At 34.8% G+C, this 23,548-nt stretch overlaps 1 protein-coding gene across 2 annotated transcripts in view; it reads right to left on the bottom strand.

The window, feature by feature from the left end:
- LOC149834263 (nuclear pore complex protein) overlaps positions 1-23,548 on the bottom strand; it is a 102,305-nt gene that overhangs the window by 58,998 nt on the left and 19,759 nt on the right. For both annotated transcript variants that reach the window (XM_090011301.1, XM_090011302.1), the window contains exons 4-7: positions 21,240-21,353; positions 9,167-9,200; positions 8,931-9,056; positions 1,614-1,772 (exon numbers count right to left, since the gene is read on the bottom strand). In XM_090011301.1, the coding sequence (XP_089867427.1) occupies positions 1,614-1,772; positions 8,931-9,056; positions 9,167-9,200; positions 21,240-21,353 (433 nt within the window). The remainder of the gene's footprint in view (positions 1-1,613; positions 1,773-8,930; positions 9,057-9,166; positions 9,201-21,239; positions 21,354-23,548) is intronic.

The following is a 23,548-nucleotide window of genomic DNA, read 5'->3' as shown; positions in this document are numbered from 1 at the left end:
GAAAGAGAGAGAGAACATATTGGATCCTCCTCTTGTTTTTCTTCTTCAAATCAGCCACAGAGACCTAGAGAAAGAGATTTTGTGCCCTTTTTATTAAAAAGAGAATTTCATTCCCCCTCACCTTTATTTTTAAAAATTACATACACCCCCTCCCTTACAAACTTTTTCTTTAATTTCTGATATTCCCCTGCCCCTTTTTTCAAAAAATTAGTTGCCTCCCTTACAAACTTTTTTTATTTTTGATATGGACCTTATTATTCTCTTCCAAAAAAAATATATGGACCTTATTATAGATCCAAACTCAAACTCTATTTATCAACACACACACACAGATATATATATATATATATATACACACACACAGCTGTGTCCCCGTACCCTCATTTTTTTAAATTGCTGTGGTGTACCCTCCGTACTCGTACCCATGTGACATAGGGCTAAACAGAATCAGATTTGGTAGGCTATTGGCTAAAATCCAACCCATTGACATCCCCACGTGTGTTTGTGTGCACATTAAGTGTGTGTGCGTGAGAGTGTGACCTAACCACAAGGACATGCTGTTTTCTAGTATGATATTAATGCACTAATTTTATATAAAAGTAAAAGTTGACAAAACATTCCCGATTCACCCAGTTGACTCGGTCCGAGACATCACTTGATGAAGTTATTCCCAAGTCACCAGGTTTTTGAACAGTGATTTATAAGAAGAACAATAAATTATAAAGAAACTTTTTAACATTCTGTGGAAATTTTGCTGAACAATGTTTATAAATTGTGTTTCACATTATAATAAAAAAATATAAGATATAATCATTTAAATTTATCTTGGATCAGTTCTGATATGGTTTTACTGTTTGAGCAGTGAAAAACCATTGCTTTGGCTCTTTGGATATCCATCACCTTTGATCCAAATGGCAAAAAAAAAAGAACTATAATTAGATAGGCATGTTACTCGCGCTTACATAGATTCGCTACATTATTTTTTTCATCTGTTCATAACCTAATTTTCCTTTATTCCAACAAATTAGGGCACCTTTAGTTGTATCTTGCTTCCATCTTCTTATTCTGCATTGCCCTTTCTTTTCACATGCAAGTAATTTTCTGAACTAAGTTTATTTTATAGGACAATTTGGTCTTCAGGGTATCAAAACAAGCACACAAGACCTGTTTGTATGTCAATGGACATGGTTTTGAGTCTTTTGACCTATTAACTGAGAGACCACATATTCAAATTCATACCTGCAGCAAAGGAAAGAAGTATTTGGAACCATACATAAATGCATGACACCAGTTTCACATGCAACCATTTCAAGGGGCAAAACATGTAGTGTTTCTAGCACTGGTCTCAACTCAGTCTCAAAGCTTTACATAGGGACTTCTCTATCTCCATGTCATGCACAAATATGTTAGTTTGTTCATTCTTATTGAAAACAATGAAGAAACTCAGATGTTAACCAAACATCCACTGATGCCATTGTCCTTAATGGTTGACTACATACTTTAATAATGTTGTATGCGTTCTACGAGTAACAAGTTTATACGGTCACCACCAGGAATGAATGATGCAGAAATACAAAATTTCAGAATGTCTAGTTAATCAGTAGAATAAATACCTTGTCTTCAGGCAGCAAACGAGCATCTTCACGAGTTGGGGCATCAAAATCTAAATGTTGCACAAGACTAGAATCACAATGTCCCTTCTTCAGAAGCCTTTGAGTTTGATGCCATAAGCCAGAATTATTAAGATATGAACCAACATGCCACCCCCTAACCTAAAGATAAAATTGTCATAACCGGCTATGTAAAGAAGTCACAAAATAGATGCCATATGAGAGAAACACAATAGACAACCATATCAAGATGTAAAAGATGGCCAAGAAAACATCTATTTTGCAAACAAGATCCCCAACAAGTAATAGCCATAAACAATTCTTTATGCAATTGCATAACATTAAGAAGTCTCGAAGACAGCATAGCAAAAAATGTTGTATGAACTAGGACTGATGGCAACCGCTATGGTGAAAGCAACATTAGTGTGGGGGGAAGAAAAAAATACAGGAAGGCAAGAAATTTAAAGCACATATTCAACATCCTATATGAAAACAAAGACAGTTTGCATGGTGTACAAAGATTATGGTACCAAACAACCTTGTCCGCACACATACTGTGACGTGATTGGGTCTGGATCTGGATCGGATCCAGATCCAATATACTCAGACTGGGTATTTATGTATATTCACATGTGCTTTTAGTATTCTTTTATGTTTCCTTTATTACCCCTATTAGCTGTATTTTTCCATTTGCATATACTCAGCCTGAGTCTTTACGTATATTCACATGTGCTTTTAGTATTCGTTTATGTTCCCTTTATTACCCCTATTAGCTGTGTTTTTCCTTTTGTATTGATCGGGTAATGTAATATTACTAAATGGAAAGTTCATATAAAATAGAAGACGTGTTCCCAGATTGGGAAATGTGTATTCAGAAATCTGTCCAGACATATTCTCCTCTTCCTCTTCCCTGCAGCATCTCCGAAACTACAGCAAGATACCAAAATGTAATATGGTATCCAAGCAGGGTTCCATTGATTGGGTCATCCAAGGTAAGTTGTTAACTTGTTATAGATCTTGAATGTTTTTATAGATCTCCTTATATTCTGTTTCATTTTATCTTCTTCTCCATCTGGTTTCTTTCCTGAATATCTTCCTTTAATTATCTTATTTCCCAACCGTCCTTCCTATGATCCAATCTCCTTGATTTTATATTTATCACACTAAATTGTTGCATGAGTTAGGGTTCATTTCTTCTTCTTTCTTTCAAGATCAGATTTGGTATATTAAAATTATTGCACATCAGATCTGATCTGCATGCTTTTTTGTGATCATCACATTTTTAAGGCACTTCCACTGTGATTTGCGTGAAACTTGGCTTGAATCTCTATAATCCTTCTTGGTATTTTCTCTTATCTTGTGTAGCGTACATCATTTTGCATTAAAAAGTAAAATAAAGTTGCTAATACAAGGGATCTGATTTTTCTGGTACTGCGCAGAGCAAAAAAATACAGTTTTTATGATCCCATTTATTTATCGTACAATGATGAATCACATGGAGTATGTTACTTTTCTCATTCTTTCTCAGCCTTTCCTTCTTCTATTCTTGAATTATCCCTGAGTTACTTTTTTTATTTCTGTAATTATTACCCATATTGTGTCATGGATTCTCTTCAATCTCCAAATCTTTCATCTAATTTCCTTCCTCAGTTAATCTACAAAAAGCTCAATAATTCAAATTTCTTGATCTAAAAAAAAACAAATTACTCCTTTTATAAGGAGTCATGATCTATCTGGATGTCTTTGTTTTGGTCCTGCAAGAGTTTGTTTTGCAGGAAGATAAATATGACAAAGAAGTAAGGAAAGATTGTTAAATCTATGCAGGTTAGAAATCCAGGGTTTATCAATTGGATGAAGAAAGATCAAACATTTGTTACTTATATCACTTTGGCGCTTTCTCAAGAAGTTTTGATTGAGATTCCGGATGATTGCACCCCTATGCAATTGTGGATACACTTGGCTCAGACATATTCTTAGATATCTGAGTATAAACTCATGTATTTGAAGCATGAATTCCATAATTTGAAAAAAAACAGCAACACCAGCATTCTGGATTATCTGAACAAAATTAAGAGCATAACGGATCAACTTGCTCTTATTGTGTGTGAAGTTTGAGATAAAGACAAAGTGCAGCAAGCTAACAATGGGCTAGGTTCAGAGTATCATGTTTTAGCTACCACCATGTCATGTCTTGAGAAGCCTACCTTTGAGAATCTGAAACCTAAGTTGCTTGACTATGAGATGTCGCTTAAGGGGTTGTTCGATAATGCTAACAAAGGCCAAGGAGATGCACATGATGTCCTCTTTACGAGGTCATCTCGTGGAAGAGGTCATGATTTTCGTGGAGGTAGAGGTAGAGGTAGAGGTCGAGGAAGAAACAATGGAGGTGGACGTGGCTTGTTCCAGATGCCCAATATGCCCCCCTTGACGAATAATCAAGGAGAATGTGGTGTTCCCACTTGCTTTTTGTGCAAGAAACATAGTCATATAAAGGCAAACTGTTAGTACAAAGATTATCCAAGGTACAACTCAGAAGGGAACATGTTTCAAAATAAACAAGAAAGTGAAAATCAAGGACAGCAAATGGCACAATCGAGTGGGATGAGTAGTTCAAACAATATTACCTTGGACAAGAATGTGTTATTGGGAGCACTCACCGGGTTGAATATGAAACAAAACAAGCAAGGGATATGGTATATTGATTTGGGTGCAGCAAACCATATCAGCGGTGATGTGAGTAAGTTTTCTGAATTGATTCCTTATCATGGAAAAAGTAATGTTATAACAGGTGATGGAACTCGACATCCCATATCACATATTGGTCAAGTTTTTATTCCCATATCCAATTTTGAGTCTCTTCCATTGTCCAATATCTTTTATGTTCTCCAAATCAAGAAAAACTTAAATTATGTTTTCAAACTTGTAGACAATACTAATTTTAGCATTGTATTTACCCCTGATTCTGCTTATGTGAATGATCTTCTCATGAAGAAGGTGTTCCCTAAAGGGGAAAGATGTGGGAATATGTATCTTTTTAAGGAGAGTCGTATGAAGCCTGTCGAGTCAAAATTGAACGTGTCATCAAAGTTGAAGTTGTTGCCATTGTCATCGTCATCTTTTTTTATGTTTCCAATATTCATGAGTCAAATAAGTCTAAAATATGGCATAATCGTTTAGCTCATTGCAATAGGTTTTTTGTTGAAAAACTTGTTTCTAGTCATTTGATTCTCGAGTCTAGTCTCGGAAAGATAGTGAAGGTTCTTTATGTTCTAGTTGTCAAGTGTGAAAGAGTCATGTATTACCTTTTCTTTATCTGACAAAGGCACTTCAAAACCATTTGAAATTATTTACTCTAATGTTTGGGCTCCGACACCCAAGAATTCATCGTCTGAAAGTTTATGATTTTACTCGTTATTCATGGATTTATTTTATGAAGCAAAAATCTGAAGTCTTTCCTATCTTCATTGGTTCCATGCCTTTGTTATGAATCAACTTTATCTTTATATTGTGAATTTCCAATGTGATGGGGGTGGAGAGTTTTGTTCAAAGGAATTCATTGAATTTTTGCATGATAATAGGATTAATCGTAGGATATCTTGCCCATATACACCTTAACAAAATGGTGTTGCAGAAAGAAAGAATAGTCATATTGTAGAGAGTGGTTTAGTTATGGTTCATGTGAGTGACATGCCTTTAATTGTGTGGACAGAAGTTTTTCACTATATAGTGTTTGTAATAAACAGGTTGCCAATGAAAGGTCTACAAAACAAGTCATCATTTTTTTATGTGGTATGAAAAACATCCAAATTATGAAGAGTTGAAGGCATGGGGCTGCACAAGTTATGTTCATGTAGATAAATTGTTGAGAACCAAATTTAACCAAAGAGCACGTGTGTGTAAATTTGTTGGATATGTGGATGATTATAAAGACTATTGTTGCTATGATCCGTTGGAAAAGTGTATTCAAATATCACAGAATGTTGTGTTTAATGAGCTACTCTTTAAAAATGTTGTCAATGATAAGAAGCAACCATCTACAAGTAAAGAAGTTATTCATATAAAGTTATATCACCCATGGCTTAATGTAGAATTATTCTCGTACCCTTATTCTGGAGAGCTCCCACAAAAGGGCAACGAGAAGTCACCTGAAATAATTATTGAACAGGTGTAACCATGTATAGAGAATATTGAACGACGCAATGCACAACATAATGATGTTGACCAGCCCTTATCTGAATTTCACAATTACAAAGAAAAATGTGGTTGATTTGAAATGAGAATATAAGATAAAGTATAAAACCAATAGTTCAATAGAAAGATATAAAGTGGCAAAAGACTACACCCAGAAGTATGGCCTGGATTATGATGAGACGTTTAGCCACAAAACCCTATAGGGGTCAGGTATGGTAATAAATAAGAAGACTCGATTAAGACCCGGGTCCAGACCCGATGGTCGAATTAGTACATGGATCAAGGTATAGCTTGTGAAATTTTATACCAGACTCGTGCCCGACACGAGTTTCGATTAAGACCCTCAAATTTTCAATGTAAAATTGATAAAAAAAAATATTTTACCGGGTATGGTTCATGTAGTTATTATCGGATTCGAGTATAGTTTCTCTTATAGTGAAACTATACCATACCCGAAAATTGGGTCCAAGTCTGGTTCCACCTGGGAACGAACCAAACCTGACCCATTGATATCCCTACTATTGATCACTCTCTTTTTATCTACAAGAATAAAAGAAAGATGACATTATTACTTATTTATATTGATGATATCATTATGACAGGGAATTCAGATGAGCATATTAAAGAGATCAAGATTGTTTTTGCTATGAAGTTTCAAAAGAAGGATATCGGGAAGTTGAAGTATTTCCTGAGGGTGGAAGTAGATCGGTTTCAAAATGGTGACCTTGCTATGATAAAACACAAATATACTATGGATCTGCCAGCTAAAAATTGTATGAAAGAATGTAAGTTTGTCTCCATACCAAGAATAATACACTAGAGATTAAGTTGCACAAAAGGAGAGTTGCATTGTGATCCAACTAAATACAAAAGTATAATGAGTATGCTTTAATACCTCACTTTTACTAAACCAGATATAGTATATGTTGTAAATCAAGTATCTCAATTCATACATGAACCCAGGGTCAATCATATGGAGGCAGCAAAAGAGATATTAAGGTACTTGAAGGGCACAACAGGAGATGGGTTGGTATATAGGAAGAGATCACAAGGAGAGGAGATGTTGATGTTAATGGCATATTCAGATGTTGATTGGGCAGGAGATCCAGATGAAAGGTCTATTTTTGGGTATTGTGTTTCTCTTAGTAGAAATTTGGTATTGTGTAGTAGTAAAAAAACAATGAGTTGTTGATAAGTCAAGTACTGAAGCAGAATACAGGGTTATGGCAGCAGCTACATCAGAATTGAGTTGGATAAGATATCTTTTGACCGAACTGGGGGAGAAAGTGCCAAGGTTGATATTATTTTGTGATAATCAAAGTGCAAAACGTGCAAAACGAATATCTTTAAATTCTGTTCAGCGTGGTAGAACCAAGCACATTGACATTGATTAGCACTTCATCAGACAAAAAATTGAAGGAGAATTAGGAGTAGAGTTTGTGGGAACAGAGAATCAAATAGCTGATATGTTCAAGAAAGGCCTTACAACACAATGATCCAGGTATCTCAAGAACAAGTTGTCCATGGTGCCGACCACGTACAACTTGAGGAAGGCTATTGTGATGTGATTGGGTCTCGATCTAGATTGGATCCAAATCCAGATCCAATATAATCAGTCTGCGTCGTTATGTATATTCACGTGTGCTTTTAGTATTCTTTGATGTTTCTTTTATTACCCATATTAGCTGTGTTTTTCCTTTTGTATCGATGGGGTAATGTTGTAACATTACTAAAAGGAAAGTTCATATAAAGTAGAAGACCCACACATTCCCACATTGGAAAACATGTATTCAGAGATATGACCAGCACTATTCTCCTCTTCCTCTTCTCCGCATCATCTCTGAAACTACAGCAAGATACCAAAATCTAATAACACAAACTCACACTAAAATCATTCTCACAAATGGTACTAGAAAGTCTTTACTTAGTAGAAGTTAAAAACAAGTGGTTTTCAAAAGGACAATTAGGTCACTAAAGAAATCAAGATTGGAAACTTTAATCTTTAAAAAAAGATGAATTTGCACAAATATCAAGCCAAATAGAGTTAGAGATACAGTTAAATTATCACAAAATTTTCCCCTTCCAAAAAAAACATTAAAGTAAAATAAAAAATCATGATACATACATGCACATATTATCCATGCATACATATGTATGTATATTAATTTGTCACCAAGTATGGTGATAGCTTGATATCATGCTTTTAAAGGCTTTTTCTAAAATACCACAATAATGAAAAAGTCTCTAAAATGCAGATAACAGGACAATATCATAATATACAACAACAACAACTACGCCTTCATCCCAAAACACAATATCATAATATAGTTATTATATTTTTCAAGAAATACAGTTACTTCAGTTTTTTATTTTATTATTTCATATTTATATATATTCTCCAAGATTTTCTTTAAAAAAATCATCTCAAGAAAAACAATTGATATTATTGCAAGACCACAATTCATCAATAACCATCTTAGCATCACATGCTGGCAAAAACTTCACATCTCATTTGCACACCTAAACGATGTGTTCTCTGCACACCAAACCTAGCAACTAAATCTGACAAAGAATCAAATGGTAGATGAAGAAAATTGCAGCTAACACATCTAAAACTGTCTACAAGACTATGTTTAAAAATTAACAAATTTTTCATGCAATATACATTATTCGAATGCACTTTGAGTAAATATCAACTACTATACTTGCGCAATCAACTTTAATATATGAGATTGACTATTATAAGTTGTTTTCACAAGAATCACAAAAAATTAATTCCCATTTGAGATTTGAAAGCCTACAACAGAAATGAGCACTGACCAGATAAATTCTAATGTACTTTAAATATTAAAACAACTTCACTAATTCACACATCTGCCAAAGTGCTTAGTTGGTCCAAAAGTAACTCTTGCAGCTCCTGAATTCAGAACAAAATTGGAAGACAACGATAGATGCAGCAAAACAACTCCAAGAAGTCACCAGAAAATAGTATGAACATGAACTGCCAAACAAGTGTTTCTTGAAAGAAATCGATCATATGTTGAGTGTCTTGCATAAAAAGGGAATTGAATTATACATCACGTGAAGCTTGTAACTTGAGGAACAATGAAGACTGAATAAAAGCTATACCATTTTCTCCAAGTCAAGAACTTTTGATGCTAACCCTTCAAGCCACTGGACAATTCGAAGGCACAGTTGTGCTGTATGATCAGCCATAACAAACTGACATGCTTCTTGATGTGATGTTGATGGGGACTGTCAATTAACAGTAAGGTATCTTCAAATGCATGTCTAACCACTCTAAAACACAAGTGATAGAGGCTATACTGATGTTAATGGAAATTAACTTCCCACAAGATGCTTACCAAAATTAAGCTTTCTGGAATTTCTTCATTTCCTGGAAGTAAAATCTATAATTTCACATAAGAGGTACAAACAAGAACAATCTACAGAATACAGATTTTGGAATATTTACAATTTCTGGACAGTTAAAAGAAGGAAGAAATCCTCAAAATCACTAATTCAATGGAAAATATGAAAAAGCTTGATTATAACTTCAATAGTATCTCACCATGGAATGAATAATAGTGGCATAAGTAACCAAGATTAAGATTTCGTAGAACATCCATACACATTTTCAAGTTGCACAGGAACTCAACACAATTATCTTGCATTTTGAATGTTACAAATTTTATCAAATTGCAGGAAAATAACCAAACTACGTAGAGCTAAAGAAGAACATTTTTGCAAACTGGCAAAAGCAACACCATCTTCCCAACTTAAAATACCTAATATATCTCATACAAGCATAATTTCTTCCATTGCAACCTAAAATTTCACGTATCACAACCCTGGTCACATGTACTAACCATGTTCATGAATAAAAGAATAATCTACAACTAGGCAACTATATATTGATTTTAAAGGAATAAATTAAAAGAAACAAGCTTCAACATCAAATTTAGAAGCCTAGACAAACCAAAACAACAAATTCAAAATGGCTGTCTTATGTGAAAATGGACGCAGAAGTTATTTCCTGAAGAATAGTTAATGCCAGGAAGCACTTGCCTAACGTACTTTACTGACCTCCATCAGTCATGCTGATACATGCACCTACACCTAGCCAACTAAGCCAACTTGGGCAGCATGGCATGTCTTGTAAATTCTACTTGTATTTTGGTCTTTTTGTATTCACTTGGGGCTGGGATGGCATGAATGTAATTACCACATGTATTGGGAGTAGTTAGGAGGGGTGTGGCCTATATAAGTTTCAGCCCAAGCCTCTTGGCTCATTAGGTCATGTTCCTACTTGAGATTGCTTAATGCAATAGAGAGAGTTCCTTGTGAATCTCTTTGGGAGTGTGCCCTACTATAAAAGGGTTAGGCATAGGTGGTTAAAACCTTAACATTCTCATCTCAACCAACCCCAAACCATCCCTACCCAACCAACCCAATCTAGCCCAGCCTCTCCATTCTCTCCCCCCAAGCTAGCCAACCTCTCTCTCTCTCTCTCTCTCTCTCTCTCTCTCTCTCTCTCTCTCTCTCTCTCTCTCTCTCTCATCTTCCCGCTTTCCTTGCAAATCACTACACCCCAATGGACTCTTGAGTGAATGCAACACATGCACATGATATATAGTATTAACATTTAGCAGGATTTTAAAAGGACAGCAGATCATTTCAGTGAAAAAACATGGATGCAATTTGTAGCTGGCAACAAAATAAGTTCTATGTCTCTCACTAGTCACAAATTACAGCAACCTGTCATTGACTATATTATCTCAATTCTCATATACAAGAAATGGCTATAATATTGTTTTTCTACTGTACACAGTTAAAACTGACTTGCCATATGCACACTTCTATAAGGCAATTTCATAAAAATTACAACGACTGTAAGTGCCTCATATGTATCATATAATTAAAAATAAAATTCCTTGGATCTAAACAAAATATTCCCCAAAATGGTTATACTCTGTATCAAAAGTCAGCCTACAGCCTTAAATTTCTCCTTGTAATACAAATTAAACCCCATATACACTGATTAAATCACAGATTAACAATCAATTCACACTTTAATCAGGAATGGCAGAGTCTTATATAATTTTTTCTCAAACCTACTGATCTTACTCATTCCCTTGAAATATGTTCCCTACCATAACCACACCTAGCAGCTATCAGTATCCAACGTCCAGCCTCCTGTGATTTTAATTAATCATTTCTTTTTAATTTAAGTTTTTCTTGAATTCTTAATCATAAAGCCACAACTAGAAGCTTTGTAGAAGAATACAAATAGACTTTGCACTCATTTATTTTTTCTGTTTACTCAAGACTAATCTTATTACAAAGGCTAAACCTTTTTAAAGATCTTCAATTCAAATCAACATTCTACTGAACAAAGAATAACCTCCTTTATAGTATCGGTATTGTATGATGCGCTTAATTTGCAACAGTTATTATTTATGTATATTTTATAGTTGAAATAGGTTTTCTAATAAATCTTTTTAACTTTATACCTTGAAAATTTTGAGGCTTATACCTCATTCGGAATTTTCAAAAATGTCTCACTACGCTTCACGCCATTAAAAACCTTGGACACATTATGGCTTACAAGCCACACTATACTGAGGACAATAAACTAATATTGTTATTAAATGCACACATACTTACATATTTCAAACACATTAGAATTATTGTTGTATTTTCTTCTTCCCAAGAACAAAGGCTAAAAAGAGAAGCTTTGAACCAAAATGGATTCATTGTGGCAGAGATATGACTACATTGCAATCAAAACAAATACATGTCTATGAGTATGTAAACTTGCATCTTAGGCAAAAGTTACAGGCTTTTCCTAGTGTCCGTTTTCAAATATATTTTCCACCCCACGTTCAGATCCAATGATCTTTTTTTACATTGAAAGATCCAATGTGCTTAGCACATCCCTTGCACTAAATTTTTCCTCAAAAAGAAAGCAGCAATCAACTTACATGTGCTTTTGTTTGTCATGAAAGATGAGATTTGTTGCCAATGCAATTGCATTTATATTTTAAGAAAGTATCGACAATCATCGAGTTTTAAACACGATATTGCAATCAAACTGTAAATACATATTTTTTATGATATTATGAATGCTAAATCACAATATTTTGCCTTAGTACTAGATCTTGCAACAGTTCGCTACTTTCTTACATGGGCCATGAAATCAAGATTCTTGCCAAGCACAAAATCCTGAAATTGATTTTAGAGAAACCACAACTCTACCTCCGTATTTATCGGACTTCTAGAATCATTTGAGGACAACTGAGACCATTACAAACTGACCCCACATCAAATGTTATCGGTAATGTATATGTTGTATCAACCCTAACAAAAGATTGTTATGCTACAATTATCAAGCCATATCAACCCGTATCATATGATGTGGGTGTGTATCGCACCCTATTGTATAATACACCATATAAAACATGAGTCAAAGCCAGTGTTATCAAAAAGGCGCCTTGAAGCGCAAAAGGCGCGGCCCTCTGTGCTTCAAGGCGCAAAAAAAATCACAACAAGACTTATGAGACATAATCAAAAAGATTTTTGTAGGTTAATTTCATATATTTTTCAGTTATTTCAGTTATGTAATAAGTTTCTTAGTATATTACTATATTTTAACTTTTGTTGGTTAATCTCGTATATTTTTCAGTTATTTCAGTCATGTAATTAGTTTCTTAATATATTTTAACTTTTGTTGGTTAATTTCATATATTTTCAGTTATGTAATCAGTTTTTTAGTTACTTTTATATGTTAATCTCATATTTTTTAGAATAATCTCATATATTTTAACTTCTGTAGGTTAATCTCATATATTTTTCAGTTATTTCAGTTATGTAATCAGTTTCTTAGTATATTTTAACTTTTGTTGGTTAATCTCATATATTTTCCAGTTATGTAATCAGTTTTTAGTTACTTTTACATGTTAATCTCATATTTTTTAGAATAATCTCATATATTTTAACTTTTGTAGGTTAATCTCATATATTATCCAGTTATTTCAGTTATGTAATCAGTTTCTTAGTATATTTTAACTTTTGTTGGTTAATCTCATATATTTTCCAGTTATGTAATCAGTTTTTTAGTTACTTTTATATGTTAATCTCATATTTTTTAGAATAATCTCATATATTTTAACTTTTGTTGGTTAATCTCATATATTTTCCAGTTATGTAAACGGTTTCTTAGTATATTTTTTCTTTTATTGGTTAATCTTATATATTTTCCAGTTATGTAATCATTTTTTTAGTTACTTTTATATGTTAATCTCATATTTTTTAAAATAATCTCATATATTTTAACTTTTGTAGGTTAATCTCATATATTTTCCAGTTATTTCAGTTATGTAATAAGTTTTTTAGTATATTTTAACTTTTTTTGGTTAATCTCATATATTTTTCATTTATATAATCAGTTTTTAGTTACTTTTATATGTTAATCTCATATTTTTTAGTACTTATTTGATATTTTCTATTTCTTATTGGTTGTTATTTTATCAATAAAGCATTTCTATATTTATTTGTATTTTTAGATATTTTTTATAATTTTTTAAAAGTTTCTAAAAGTTTTCAAAAAAAAAATTGAGGCTTATGCTTTACGCCTCGAGGCTTACGCCTCACCCCGGTTTTTGTTGGAGCGCCTCGCTACGCCTCAACGCTTTTCACAACACTGGTCAATGCTTTTTTGAACTTTTCTGTTGGCCAAAAAGTGACAAACAGCCACATTTGAGAGCCCCTTTTAAGCTAAAAACTTTGACCCATTTTCTCTCTTCAAACTCAATGTCTACATTCTTTCCTATGTTTTTGGAACAAATCATCCTAAAAATTAGTGGATTTGACCAAAATGAGCCCTAGGAAGCTAGATCTATCATGTTTTGCCCTTAAGCATCTATTTTATTAAATCTAAACCTCGAAACTGAGCCCTAAGAGGTCAATCGAAGGTGTTTTATGTAAAATTCTCAGTGAATGAAGCAGAGTTGCCAATCAAGGAAGCAGGAGCGGGAAGCAGAAACACTCCTAAAATTTTAGGAAGCGGGAAGCAAGGCACTTCTATATATGTGTAACCTTTGTCCACTAACTTGTTTTGTCTATGTCACATGGGTGCGGGTGCGGGGATTCGGCACTTCCAAAAAAACCGGGTGCGGGGGTGCGGCAGGGGCAACAATGTAAAATATATATATATATCATGTATAGTGTATATGTATGAATGTATGGTAGTTGTTAAGGTCCATGACATTTATGCATGTTAGCACGTTCACCACAATTTTATGCCCCTAACAAATTTAAAAATTGATATGGTGATTAGGTGTATTAATTGTCACAATTATGGACATTTTAGTAATTTTTATTAGGAAAACATATTAATAATTGTGCATTTTGAATGCACAGCTAATAAGTGTGTAACTTATTTTTACAAAAAATTGCAAAAATAGCTACTAGTGTCCATTAATGCATGGAACCGCCAAGTCATTTTTAAACTTCAAGGGTGTATTTTATGGTCATGTGTTAACACCTGCAGATGGCTATGGAAGTCAACACACTTATTAACTTCCTAGACTGATCCCTCTTCATGAGAAGCCTTTTGTTTTATGTTTGCAGAGGCATTGATTTTTTTAGATGTATATTTGAATGTATGCCCAACTTGCTTTTTACCATTTTTTTATCTTATATGGTTGTCCCCAAAGATGAAAGTGATGAGTTGTGGAGCCTGATTCATTGTTTTTGCCCTTGCAGATAGGGGGGTCTGACGGCTCCCCCCGGCGCGGGTCCCGCTGCGCGGTCAGCGGTCCAAGGAGGGCCGCCCTTGGCGGAGAGTTATAGGGAGGCAGCGCCCCCCCCAGATTTTTTTTAAATTCCGCAGCCCATTTCATAGGGCAAAAAAACAATTTAAAAAAAATCCAAAAAAATATGGACAAAAATGACCCTGAGTGCGGTCAACGCACCTAGGGTCGGGTTTACCGCACCCGGTGCCGCACCCGCGTCGAGTCGCGTCGACGCGGGTGCGGCACCTTGCTAGCCGAATCCCTGTGACATAGGTTTTTATCCTTTTATTGTAATGTCTTTGTTGGACTCAATAGTATAGACCCACTAGCTTGTTTTCTTCTATTTTTTTTGGATCCAATATTAACACAACTACATTGGATCCAGATACAATCTAACATCATTAGATCTAATTTAGATTCGGATCCGGATTCTATTCTATTATTTATATTTTGGATTTAGATTCAGACCAACTGAATCCAAAATGTTTGCACCCTTACTTCTTAGGGTCATTTTTTACCTTTTTCAGCTTAAAAAAAAGCATTGAGAAAAGGGGAAAGGGGGTATAATGTTCAAACCCTAACCCCTGCCCCTCCCATCGAGAAAAAGGAGAAGGGGTACAGGTGAAAAAGTTTCTTCATAGTCAATATTGTATTCCTGAGTATACCACTTGGCTACCAACCTAGCTTTGTATCGTTCTAATGTTCCATCACTCACATCGACATCCTATGGTTTTCTTTCCTAAAGGAAGACTTACTATTTCCCAAGTTTTGGCTCTATGGAGGGTATCTAATTCAATTTTCATAGCTTCCACCTAGTGAGCATATTACTTGGCCTCTTTGTATGTGAATCGTTCATAGAAGGCATGAATAGCTAGTAGACAAGCTCTATATTTAGAAGATGCCTCATAGAATACGAATCTACTAAGGGCCTTGGATATACGATCAGACCTCCAAAGGCATGTCTCATTTATTAAGTGTATATGGGTGTTCCTCATTGTTTCACCAGGAATAGACTTTAATCTCACGAACATCATTGGTTTTGTAAACATCATTATCATTACCATGTCGGAAAAAACAAAAATATTATGATCATCGTCATTAGTACTAGGTTTATTAATGATGCAATCAATATCACTCTCACATACTTCATCAATGCTAGATGATTCATTTACTTCCTTAGGCAATGAATCAAATAAGAAAGAATAATAATTATCCTTCTTAATTATTTATTTCTCAAAAATATTCTCATTTTCAAGGAAAGTCACATTTCTCGAAATATATAGATTTTAATTTTTCAAATCAAAACATCTATAACATTTTTGTTGTTCCCCATAACCAAGAAATATGCATTCAATGGCCTTTGGAGACAACCTATCTTTTCTTTCACAAAGCATAAAACATTTACAACCAAAAAAACCTAGTCTTTTAAAATCTGATTCAATTTCAAGGAGTTTCTCTAAGAGGGAGATGTTTTTCAAAGTAGAAGATGGCATTCTATTTATTAAATAGACCGTGGTGAGAGCAATTTCGGCCCAAAAGTTTTTAGCAACATCTTATAAAATGAGTAAGGTTCTAGTGGTATCTATGATATTCCTATGTTTTTTTCAGCAAGCCCATTTTGTTGAGTGGTTCTTGGACAAATATTTTTATGTGAAATTTCATTTTCTTTCAAATAGCATTTGAACTCATTTGAGAAAAATTCACCCCGCGAATATGAATGAAAAGTATGAATGTTGGTTTGAATTTGATTTTTAACTAAGTTATGAAATTCCTTGAAGAGAAAGATTTGAATTTTTGTGTATCTAGTATAATCATCAACAAAAATAACATAATAGGAGAATCATCCTTTAGACATGACTGAAGCGGGTCCACATAAATATGAATGCATCAATTCAAAAGGTCTTTTAGTCTCATGAGTTCTAAAAGAAAAAGGAAGAGTTTTCATTTTTCCAAGTATGGAATCTTTATACAAAATCTTTATCATCACAAAAAATTTCCAAAAAAGGAAAAAAAGAGTTTACATACACTTGGATGACCTAGTCTTCTATGCCAAGTTTCAATATTTTTTTTCTTGGGCATAGTTACAAAAAGACTTTCTTGGTATACATAAAAAACCCATGTAGTATAAATCCCCTCTTCTATGGCATTCTCCAATCAACTTCCCCGACTGGTGATCCTACACTAAGCAACCTTTAGATGAGAAGGAGATTTCATATCCATGATCAAATATGTGAAAAATGAAAAGTAAATTTAAATTTACTTTGAGAATAACTCTTACTTTTGGAAAAAAAATAAATAGAATTATTTTTTAAATCCTCAATACTAGTAATTTCAAGAGAAGTGTCATCGATAGTAGAAACACTAGAAAAAAATTTGTTTGTGTGATAATCAGATAATAGATATGCATTAGGTGTCATGTGAAAAGAGGCTCTCGAGTCAAGTATCCACAATGGCATACCTGGAGGAGACGAAGATGAATTTGTTGCACCTGATGCAGAGGTAGAAGTAGAAGTCTTCAAATATTGTTGTAAAGCTGCAACCAGTTGTGTAAAAGAAAGATCTTTAAGCTCTCCTCCTTTGTTGGTACCACTATTATTTTGGAGGAGTCTCCGACAGAAGCAACTTTCTTCAACTTGGGGCAAGCTGGCTTTATGTGTCCTGGCTCGCTATAAAAATGGCAAAAGATTTTTCTACCACCTCCATAGTTTTGCTTTCCAAAGTGAGGAGGCCTAAACGTTTTAGTGGTTGCCCCAAGTTTGGAAACGGTAAGAACACTGTCACTAATTTTTTTTTCTTTTTCCTTCTTTTGTCTTCCTTCTTCCATGCTTAAACTCTCTAAGAGTCTCGTGAAGATAAAGGATCTTGGATATGGGGAACAACATCATCCTTACCCTTTTGAATTCAGGCCTTAGACCGTTGAGAAACATAAACAATTGTTCACTTTTTAATTGTTCTTGTCTAAGGCGTAAATCCTCGATGGTTTCCCACTTAGGCTCTAAGACAACAAGTTCCCTCTATAATATGTCCATCTCGTTGTAGTAATCATATATGGTCTTGTCGCCTTGTTTTAATGACATCAGCTTTTTGTGGAGATTTCACCATTGAGCCATGTCTTTCATAGTATACATGTCTCTTAGGAATCCTCACATTTCCTCGGCCACTTTAAATTGGGCCACACTATCGAGAATGGAGAGGTCAACACTACTTACCATGGTTGTATGTATCATACCATATCATTACTTTTTGGTTTTGCGATATGATACACACTCGTATCGTGATACGAGTGTGTATCATACATGTATCAAGTGTATCGTATGATACACCCATGTATCGTACGATACAATATCGGCGCACTTAAAAGAGGTTGAAAGTTGCCTTTCCATTTGGGGTTTAAAAAGCCTCTTGAGTGCAGAGTTCTCCATATATTTAGAGTTTGCTAGAAGGAAACTCACGCACCGTAGGTTCTGTGAGATCCATTTGGTGGCCGATTCGTGTGCAAGGGAGAGAGATTTTGTGATTTTATCAAGAGTGCATTTCCACCATTTTTCTACTCAAGTGGGTTAAGATACAAAATCCTTATTCTTTGCTTCATATTGAGTGTTTTTTGAGAAATGTGTGTTTGGTGTGTCTTATTCTTTGTTTCTTATTGAGTTTTTTAATTGGTTATGTTTTATCCTAGATCTTTCGATGTTGTCTTCACATTTATGCCATAGAGATGATCCTATATGGCAATACTGCAAAAGCATTGATGATGTACCACAACTAGGGTCATCATTGAATTTGAGATGCTTTTTATTTTGTGATATTATTATAGGTAGGCTACATAGATTTAAGAAACATATTGCAGGTCCTCAACAAAAAAGTATGTTCATGTGATTCTTCATCTATTCTTGTCACTTTTCATGCTGATGTTATTGTTGAACTAGAAGCAATTGAAAGAAGAAGAAGATTGTAAAAATGCAAATAAAGACTTCCAACCATTGTTGCAGATTCTGATGATGATGATGAAGACTTAACTACTAAAAAATGGTCGAAGATAAAGAGATCATCACACGGCAGTTTGATGCAACACAGAGTAAATATTGTCCGAATGTTTTGCAAATATACTCTAGAAAATAGTTCAATTTTAAGATGTTTATAGTTTAGAACTTTAGAGATGAAGATTGGCATGTAAGACATTGGTTAAATGTAATGTTTTTAGTTATCATGAACTCTTAATAGTTTAGTTATGACTTATGACATTTTAGTATGACTTAGATATGAATTTAATATTGTTAGTTAAGGCTTTAATTGTGTTTAAAATTTAAATTATGTAGTTGCCTTTTATTTACATTGTCATTTATCAGTTCCATGGTTTGTCATTAATTTAAATTATGTAGTTGCCTTCATATGTGATTTTATGGTTGTATTTTGTGCAATTCATCATTGCTTTATGTGATATAATTGTTTGCAATTTTTGCTAAATTTTTCTGATTTTTCTAAAAAAATTATTAAAAAATTAAGATACGATACAATGTTACTTTGGACCCGACCGATATGGGTAACGATAAAATACTTACAACCTTGCTACTTACAATCCATGCGAGAATCTTTTCATTGTTCATACGCCACTCAATATGTTTTTTTCAAACTCAAAAGTGGCAATGATATTTTCATCTTCTTCGAAGAACTCACATTCTCATCTACAATATTTGTGAATGAGAGTTTAGACTCTGGGCAATCTCCCTCGATGTTCTTGATTGGGAATTTGGATAGAATATGATTTTCCATGGTGGAGGCTCAAGTACGATAGTTGGATTCATTGAACTTGATAGGCATAAAGAACATAGACTCCTCCATAATGAGCAAGTAAATGAGAAAAGAGAGAGAGAGAGAGAGAGTTGATGAAGGTTGGAAGCTTTGGAATGTTTCCCACGATGAAGCTCGATCATTGCGTAGGTCTCCAATAGAATCAACAGCTTATTGGTCCTGATACCATGTAATGAAATAGGGAATAGATGTGCGCATGTCCACAAGTCCACTAAAGGACATACAGAAAAGCTACTAAGGGCTAGAGCAATACTTAAGAGCACACACAAGCCACTAAAGGGCTACACTCACAAAGTATAAAAATATAATTTTATTAGATGTCAAAATGCTCAAGAGAAGCAATACAATAAAGGGGACTAGAAGTCCCTTAAATAGACGAGGGAGAGGGCAAAGGAGAGCCCATAGTAGCTGTTGGGGAGCTCACAATGGCTAGAATTATAGCTGTTGGGAGGCCCCAACAGCTATATGGGCTAATAACATAAATGCCCTTATGAAAAAATAAAGAATAAAAAAGAGAAAAAATAAAAGAAAATGAAAATAACCAATCTACCCCTAATGGGTAGGGCCTATACACATGTAAAATGACAAATATGCCCCTAGAAAGCATTACTTATTACAAAAGAATAAATAGACACACACACACACACACACACACACATATGTGTGTGTGTGTGACTATGCACATATATACTTAACAGAAAGGCACAAGCATAAGCCCATTTGTCGGAAAAATATTGACAGAGATCATCCCTGATCCAAAAGAGGTCATCTCAAACAATTTATGTTCTACACACTAAATGGAGAAAATCATCGACCTAAAGACCAATTTTATCTATTTTATGATTCAATAAACTGCTAGCCAACACTCAGGAGTGTCCAATGTTAACAAGATACTTTTTTGTTATTAATTTGTTAGTTAGTTATTATGTCACATAGGTACAGGTGAGGGTGCGGGTACAACACGGGAACTTCTGAAATGATGGGTACAGGGGAACAGCTACATACACACATACATACATACATATATAACACATAGAAAAATGCACAACTATACTGTCTTTTGCAAAATGTTTTACACATGAAGTTGTAGAGTGAATACAAAACTAAAGGTCTAAAACATGCTAAAGAAATATAACTAACTAGCAATTGATAATAAAAAAGTATATAGTTAACATTGGACTCATTTGATTCCAAGTGTTAACTACACATTCATTGGATCATTAAATCTATAAAATGGGTTGAATCAAGTTCAACACTCAGTTGACCCATACCCGAAGTACCCGAAGTACCCAAGTACCAGTGCAGGTACCACACATGTTCGACACCAGTAGGAAGAGCTCGTATAAGCACCCATGTTACATAGGGCTTAGGTTTTCTATTTTAAGTACAGGCAGTAAAATTTTCAAGTTTAAAATGGTTCCCATCAAATGCTTTCTATTCAGTCCATTATGAATGAAAAACTTGCAATTTTCATGATCTGCTTTAAATGGACCATTCAGTATAGATTACAACAGGCACAAAGAAGCATAAGGCAGCATATTATCAGGGAACCAAAAAATATAAACGGAAATACAAGTGTAAAATCACACAAGACACATTTATGGTACTCGCTAGGTCATTCTTTAATCTAGCAGATAAAAGTGAGTCCATTTAAAAGTTCATGCAAAAACCTGAAATGATGCAATGTGCTATTAAACCCCTTGTATCCTCAAAGTAGACACTACCATTGGTGTACTATTTATAGTAAAAACAGACATCAAATACAATTTCATCAAAGCATTGAACTGCAAAAAAAAAAAGCAATTTGGATTAACCAAGGACCAGGAGATTTCCTTTTCCAAAGAGATACCACAAGAGTGACCATGTAGCTGCCTCATCAATGAGGAGTCTAGATTTTTGCCTCATCAATTGGTCTTCTACTATCCGGTGCCTTCCAGTAGCCTCATCTCTATCCAAGCAAACAGATCCATTAAAAAGCATAAATAGGTGACACAAAAAATGTTTTCACAAACAAACAAGATCAGTAATAGCCAACAGTTTTTTGAGCAGATTTATGCAAAAAGAGGTCTCTTTCCAACAGAGAGCCAACAGTTATTGATACAATAAATTTCCAACTAAAGGCATGCTCGCAAGTTGCAACGTCCGGTGAAAGTAGCATTTTCTCAAGATCTAGAGATTTTGAGTCATAACACAGCACTTTCACAGGGTGTTACAACCATGAGAAAGCTGACCCTGTGATTCGCTTTCTCTCTGAGAACGTAGACGCCTTGAAACCTCAGAAAGTTGGTCACAGGTCTGACCCCGTGACCAGCATTCACAGCGTATTAATTCTCAGCTAAGAATCTGAATGTTGCTTTGAATTAGCCCTTTGGGCCTTCATAAATGGCCCAACCTGTTAATCCCCTACTCGCCCAAATCTGAACATTGCTTTCACATCTGCTTTCCCCCACTCGCCATAAATTGCGGGACCTGCCACCCTTCCAGACAATTCCAGTCTCTGCTCACCCCGGCTCACCCCGTAGCTCCATGAATGATGCCAAATACAGGTAGTTTTCCTGTCCTTTTTTACTTTCTTGTGGAGCTAGATGGAAACTGGTTGCCGGCAAGCTCTCTCTGAGAAGGGGCTAGCCGATTTCTGGCGAGCCCCTGTCTCAGTTGCTCTAAGGGGTTCACCGGAACAAAGTTATCTCATTCCAACCTACTTAATAATGAATGAAGCACCCCTAGCAAGCAACAGCAAGGTGTGCTGCTCCATAAGAATATGTTTTCATGTATACAGTCAAATCAATTACATATAAATCCAACAAGCACATCAAGCAAGGACAGCAGGCAATTGTCAAATTCAATTACTCAGGATCTGAGCTAGAAGGTCCATGTGCATGCATCCTGCTGATCAAAATGCTACCTCACAAACATGCCAACATTCAGATCAAAGTCCAATGCCTATATATGTTTTTATGATGCTATTACAATCATCATTCACTAATAATCATGAAAACCCACTTATGTATATAACCACCATGCTATGTCACATGGGTGCGAGTGCGAGGGTGCGGCACTTTCAAAAACCTTGGGTGCGGGGGTGCGGCAGGGCAAAAATGTAATATATATATATATATATATATATATATAATTTTGAAGTTTTAACAGTTAACATTGTCATAATATCATTCATCATGCATGCAATATATCAACTTAAATATCAATCAAATAAGTAAAGCAATTACATAAATCAACCTAAATATCAATCAAATAAGTAAAGCAGAAAAGAACTAAATTACATACCAAAAGTATATCCTACAACACCATGGCTTCAAGTTGTTATAAAATATAAAAGTTCCTAAGAGGCATAAAACCAAAACATATGAGAAACTGCCCATTAGACCAACTGATTTCACACTATATCAGCACTATTCTAGCCCTAACTTGCACATACTTGTAGGTAGGGGTGTCAACGGGTCGGGTTTGGTTCGGACCCAGGTGGAACCAGACTTGGACCAGATTTTCAGGTATGGTATCGGGTCCAGACTGAGGTCTAATAGGGTCCACTATAGGAAAAACCATACCCGGACCCAATAAGAATTACATGAACCAAACCCGGACCATACCCGGTAAAACCATATTTGTTATCATTTTTACATTGAAAAATTGCGGGTCTTAATCGGAACTCTGGTCAGATCTGGGTCTGGTATAAAAAATCACAAACTATACCCGGGTCCATGTATTAATCGGACCTTCAGGTCCAGACCTGGGTCTTAATCGGTGTTCTTATTTATCACCATACCCTGACCCTATAGTGTTTGGTTTGGGTCGGGTCTAGGTGAACCCGACCCGTTAATACCCCTACTTGTAGGTGCCGCTTTTCATTGAACCACTAAAATAAATTCTTCTTCCTTTTTCTTATTTTGAAAGCTATGAAAAGAAAAGATAAAATCTGAACAGTGTTGTACAGCTATAAAGAAGTGGTGGAGGAAGATGCACCAGAAACAATAAAGTCTAGGTGCTAAGTCATCACTAAATTACTATGAAGGTCTGTAAAACAAATCTATTTTAATGAAATGAAGTGCCTACAACTCTTGGACTTGCTCCCCCTGCTACATTGCAAACTATGCCCCAGTTTTAACTCCCAAATTTTTTGTTGCT

This window comes from Nuphar pumila, chromosome 6 (assembly GCF_984573655.1).
Source record: "Nuphar pumila chromosome 6, dmNupPumi1.hap1.1, whole genome shotgun sequence".
Lineage (NCBI taxonomy): Eukaryota > Viridiplantae > Streptophyta > Magnoliopsida > Nymphaeales > Nymphaeaceae > Nuphar > Nuphar pumila.
This window is presented reverse-complemented; position numbering and strand designations above follow the sequence as displayed.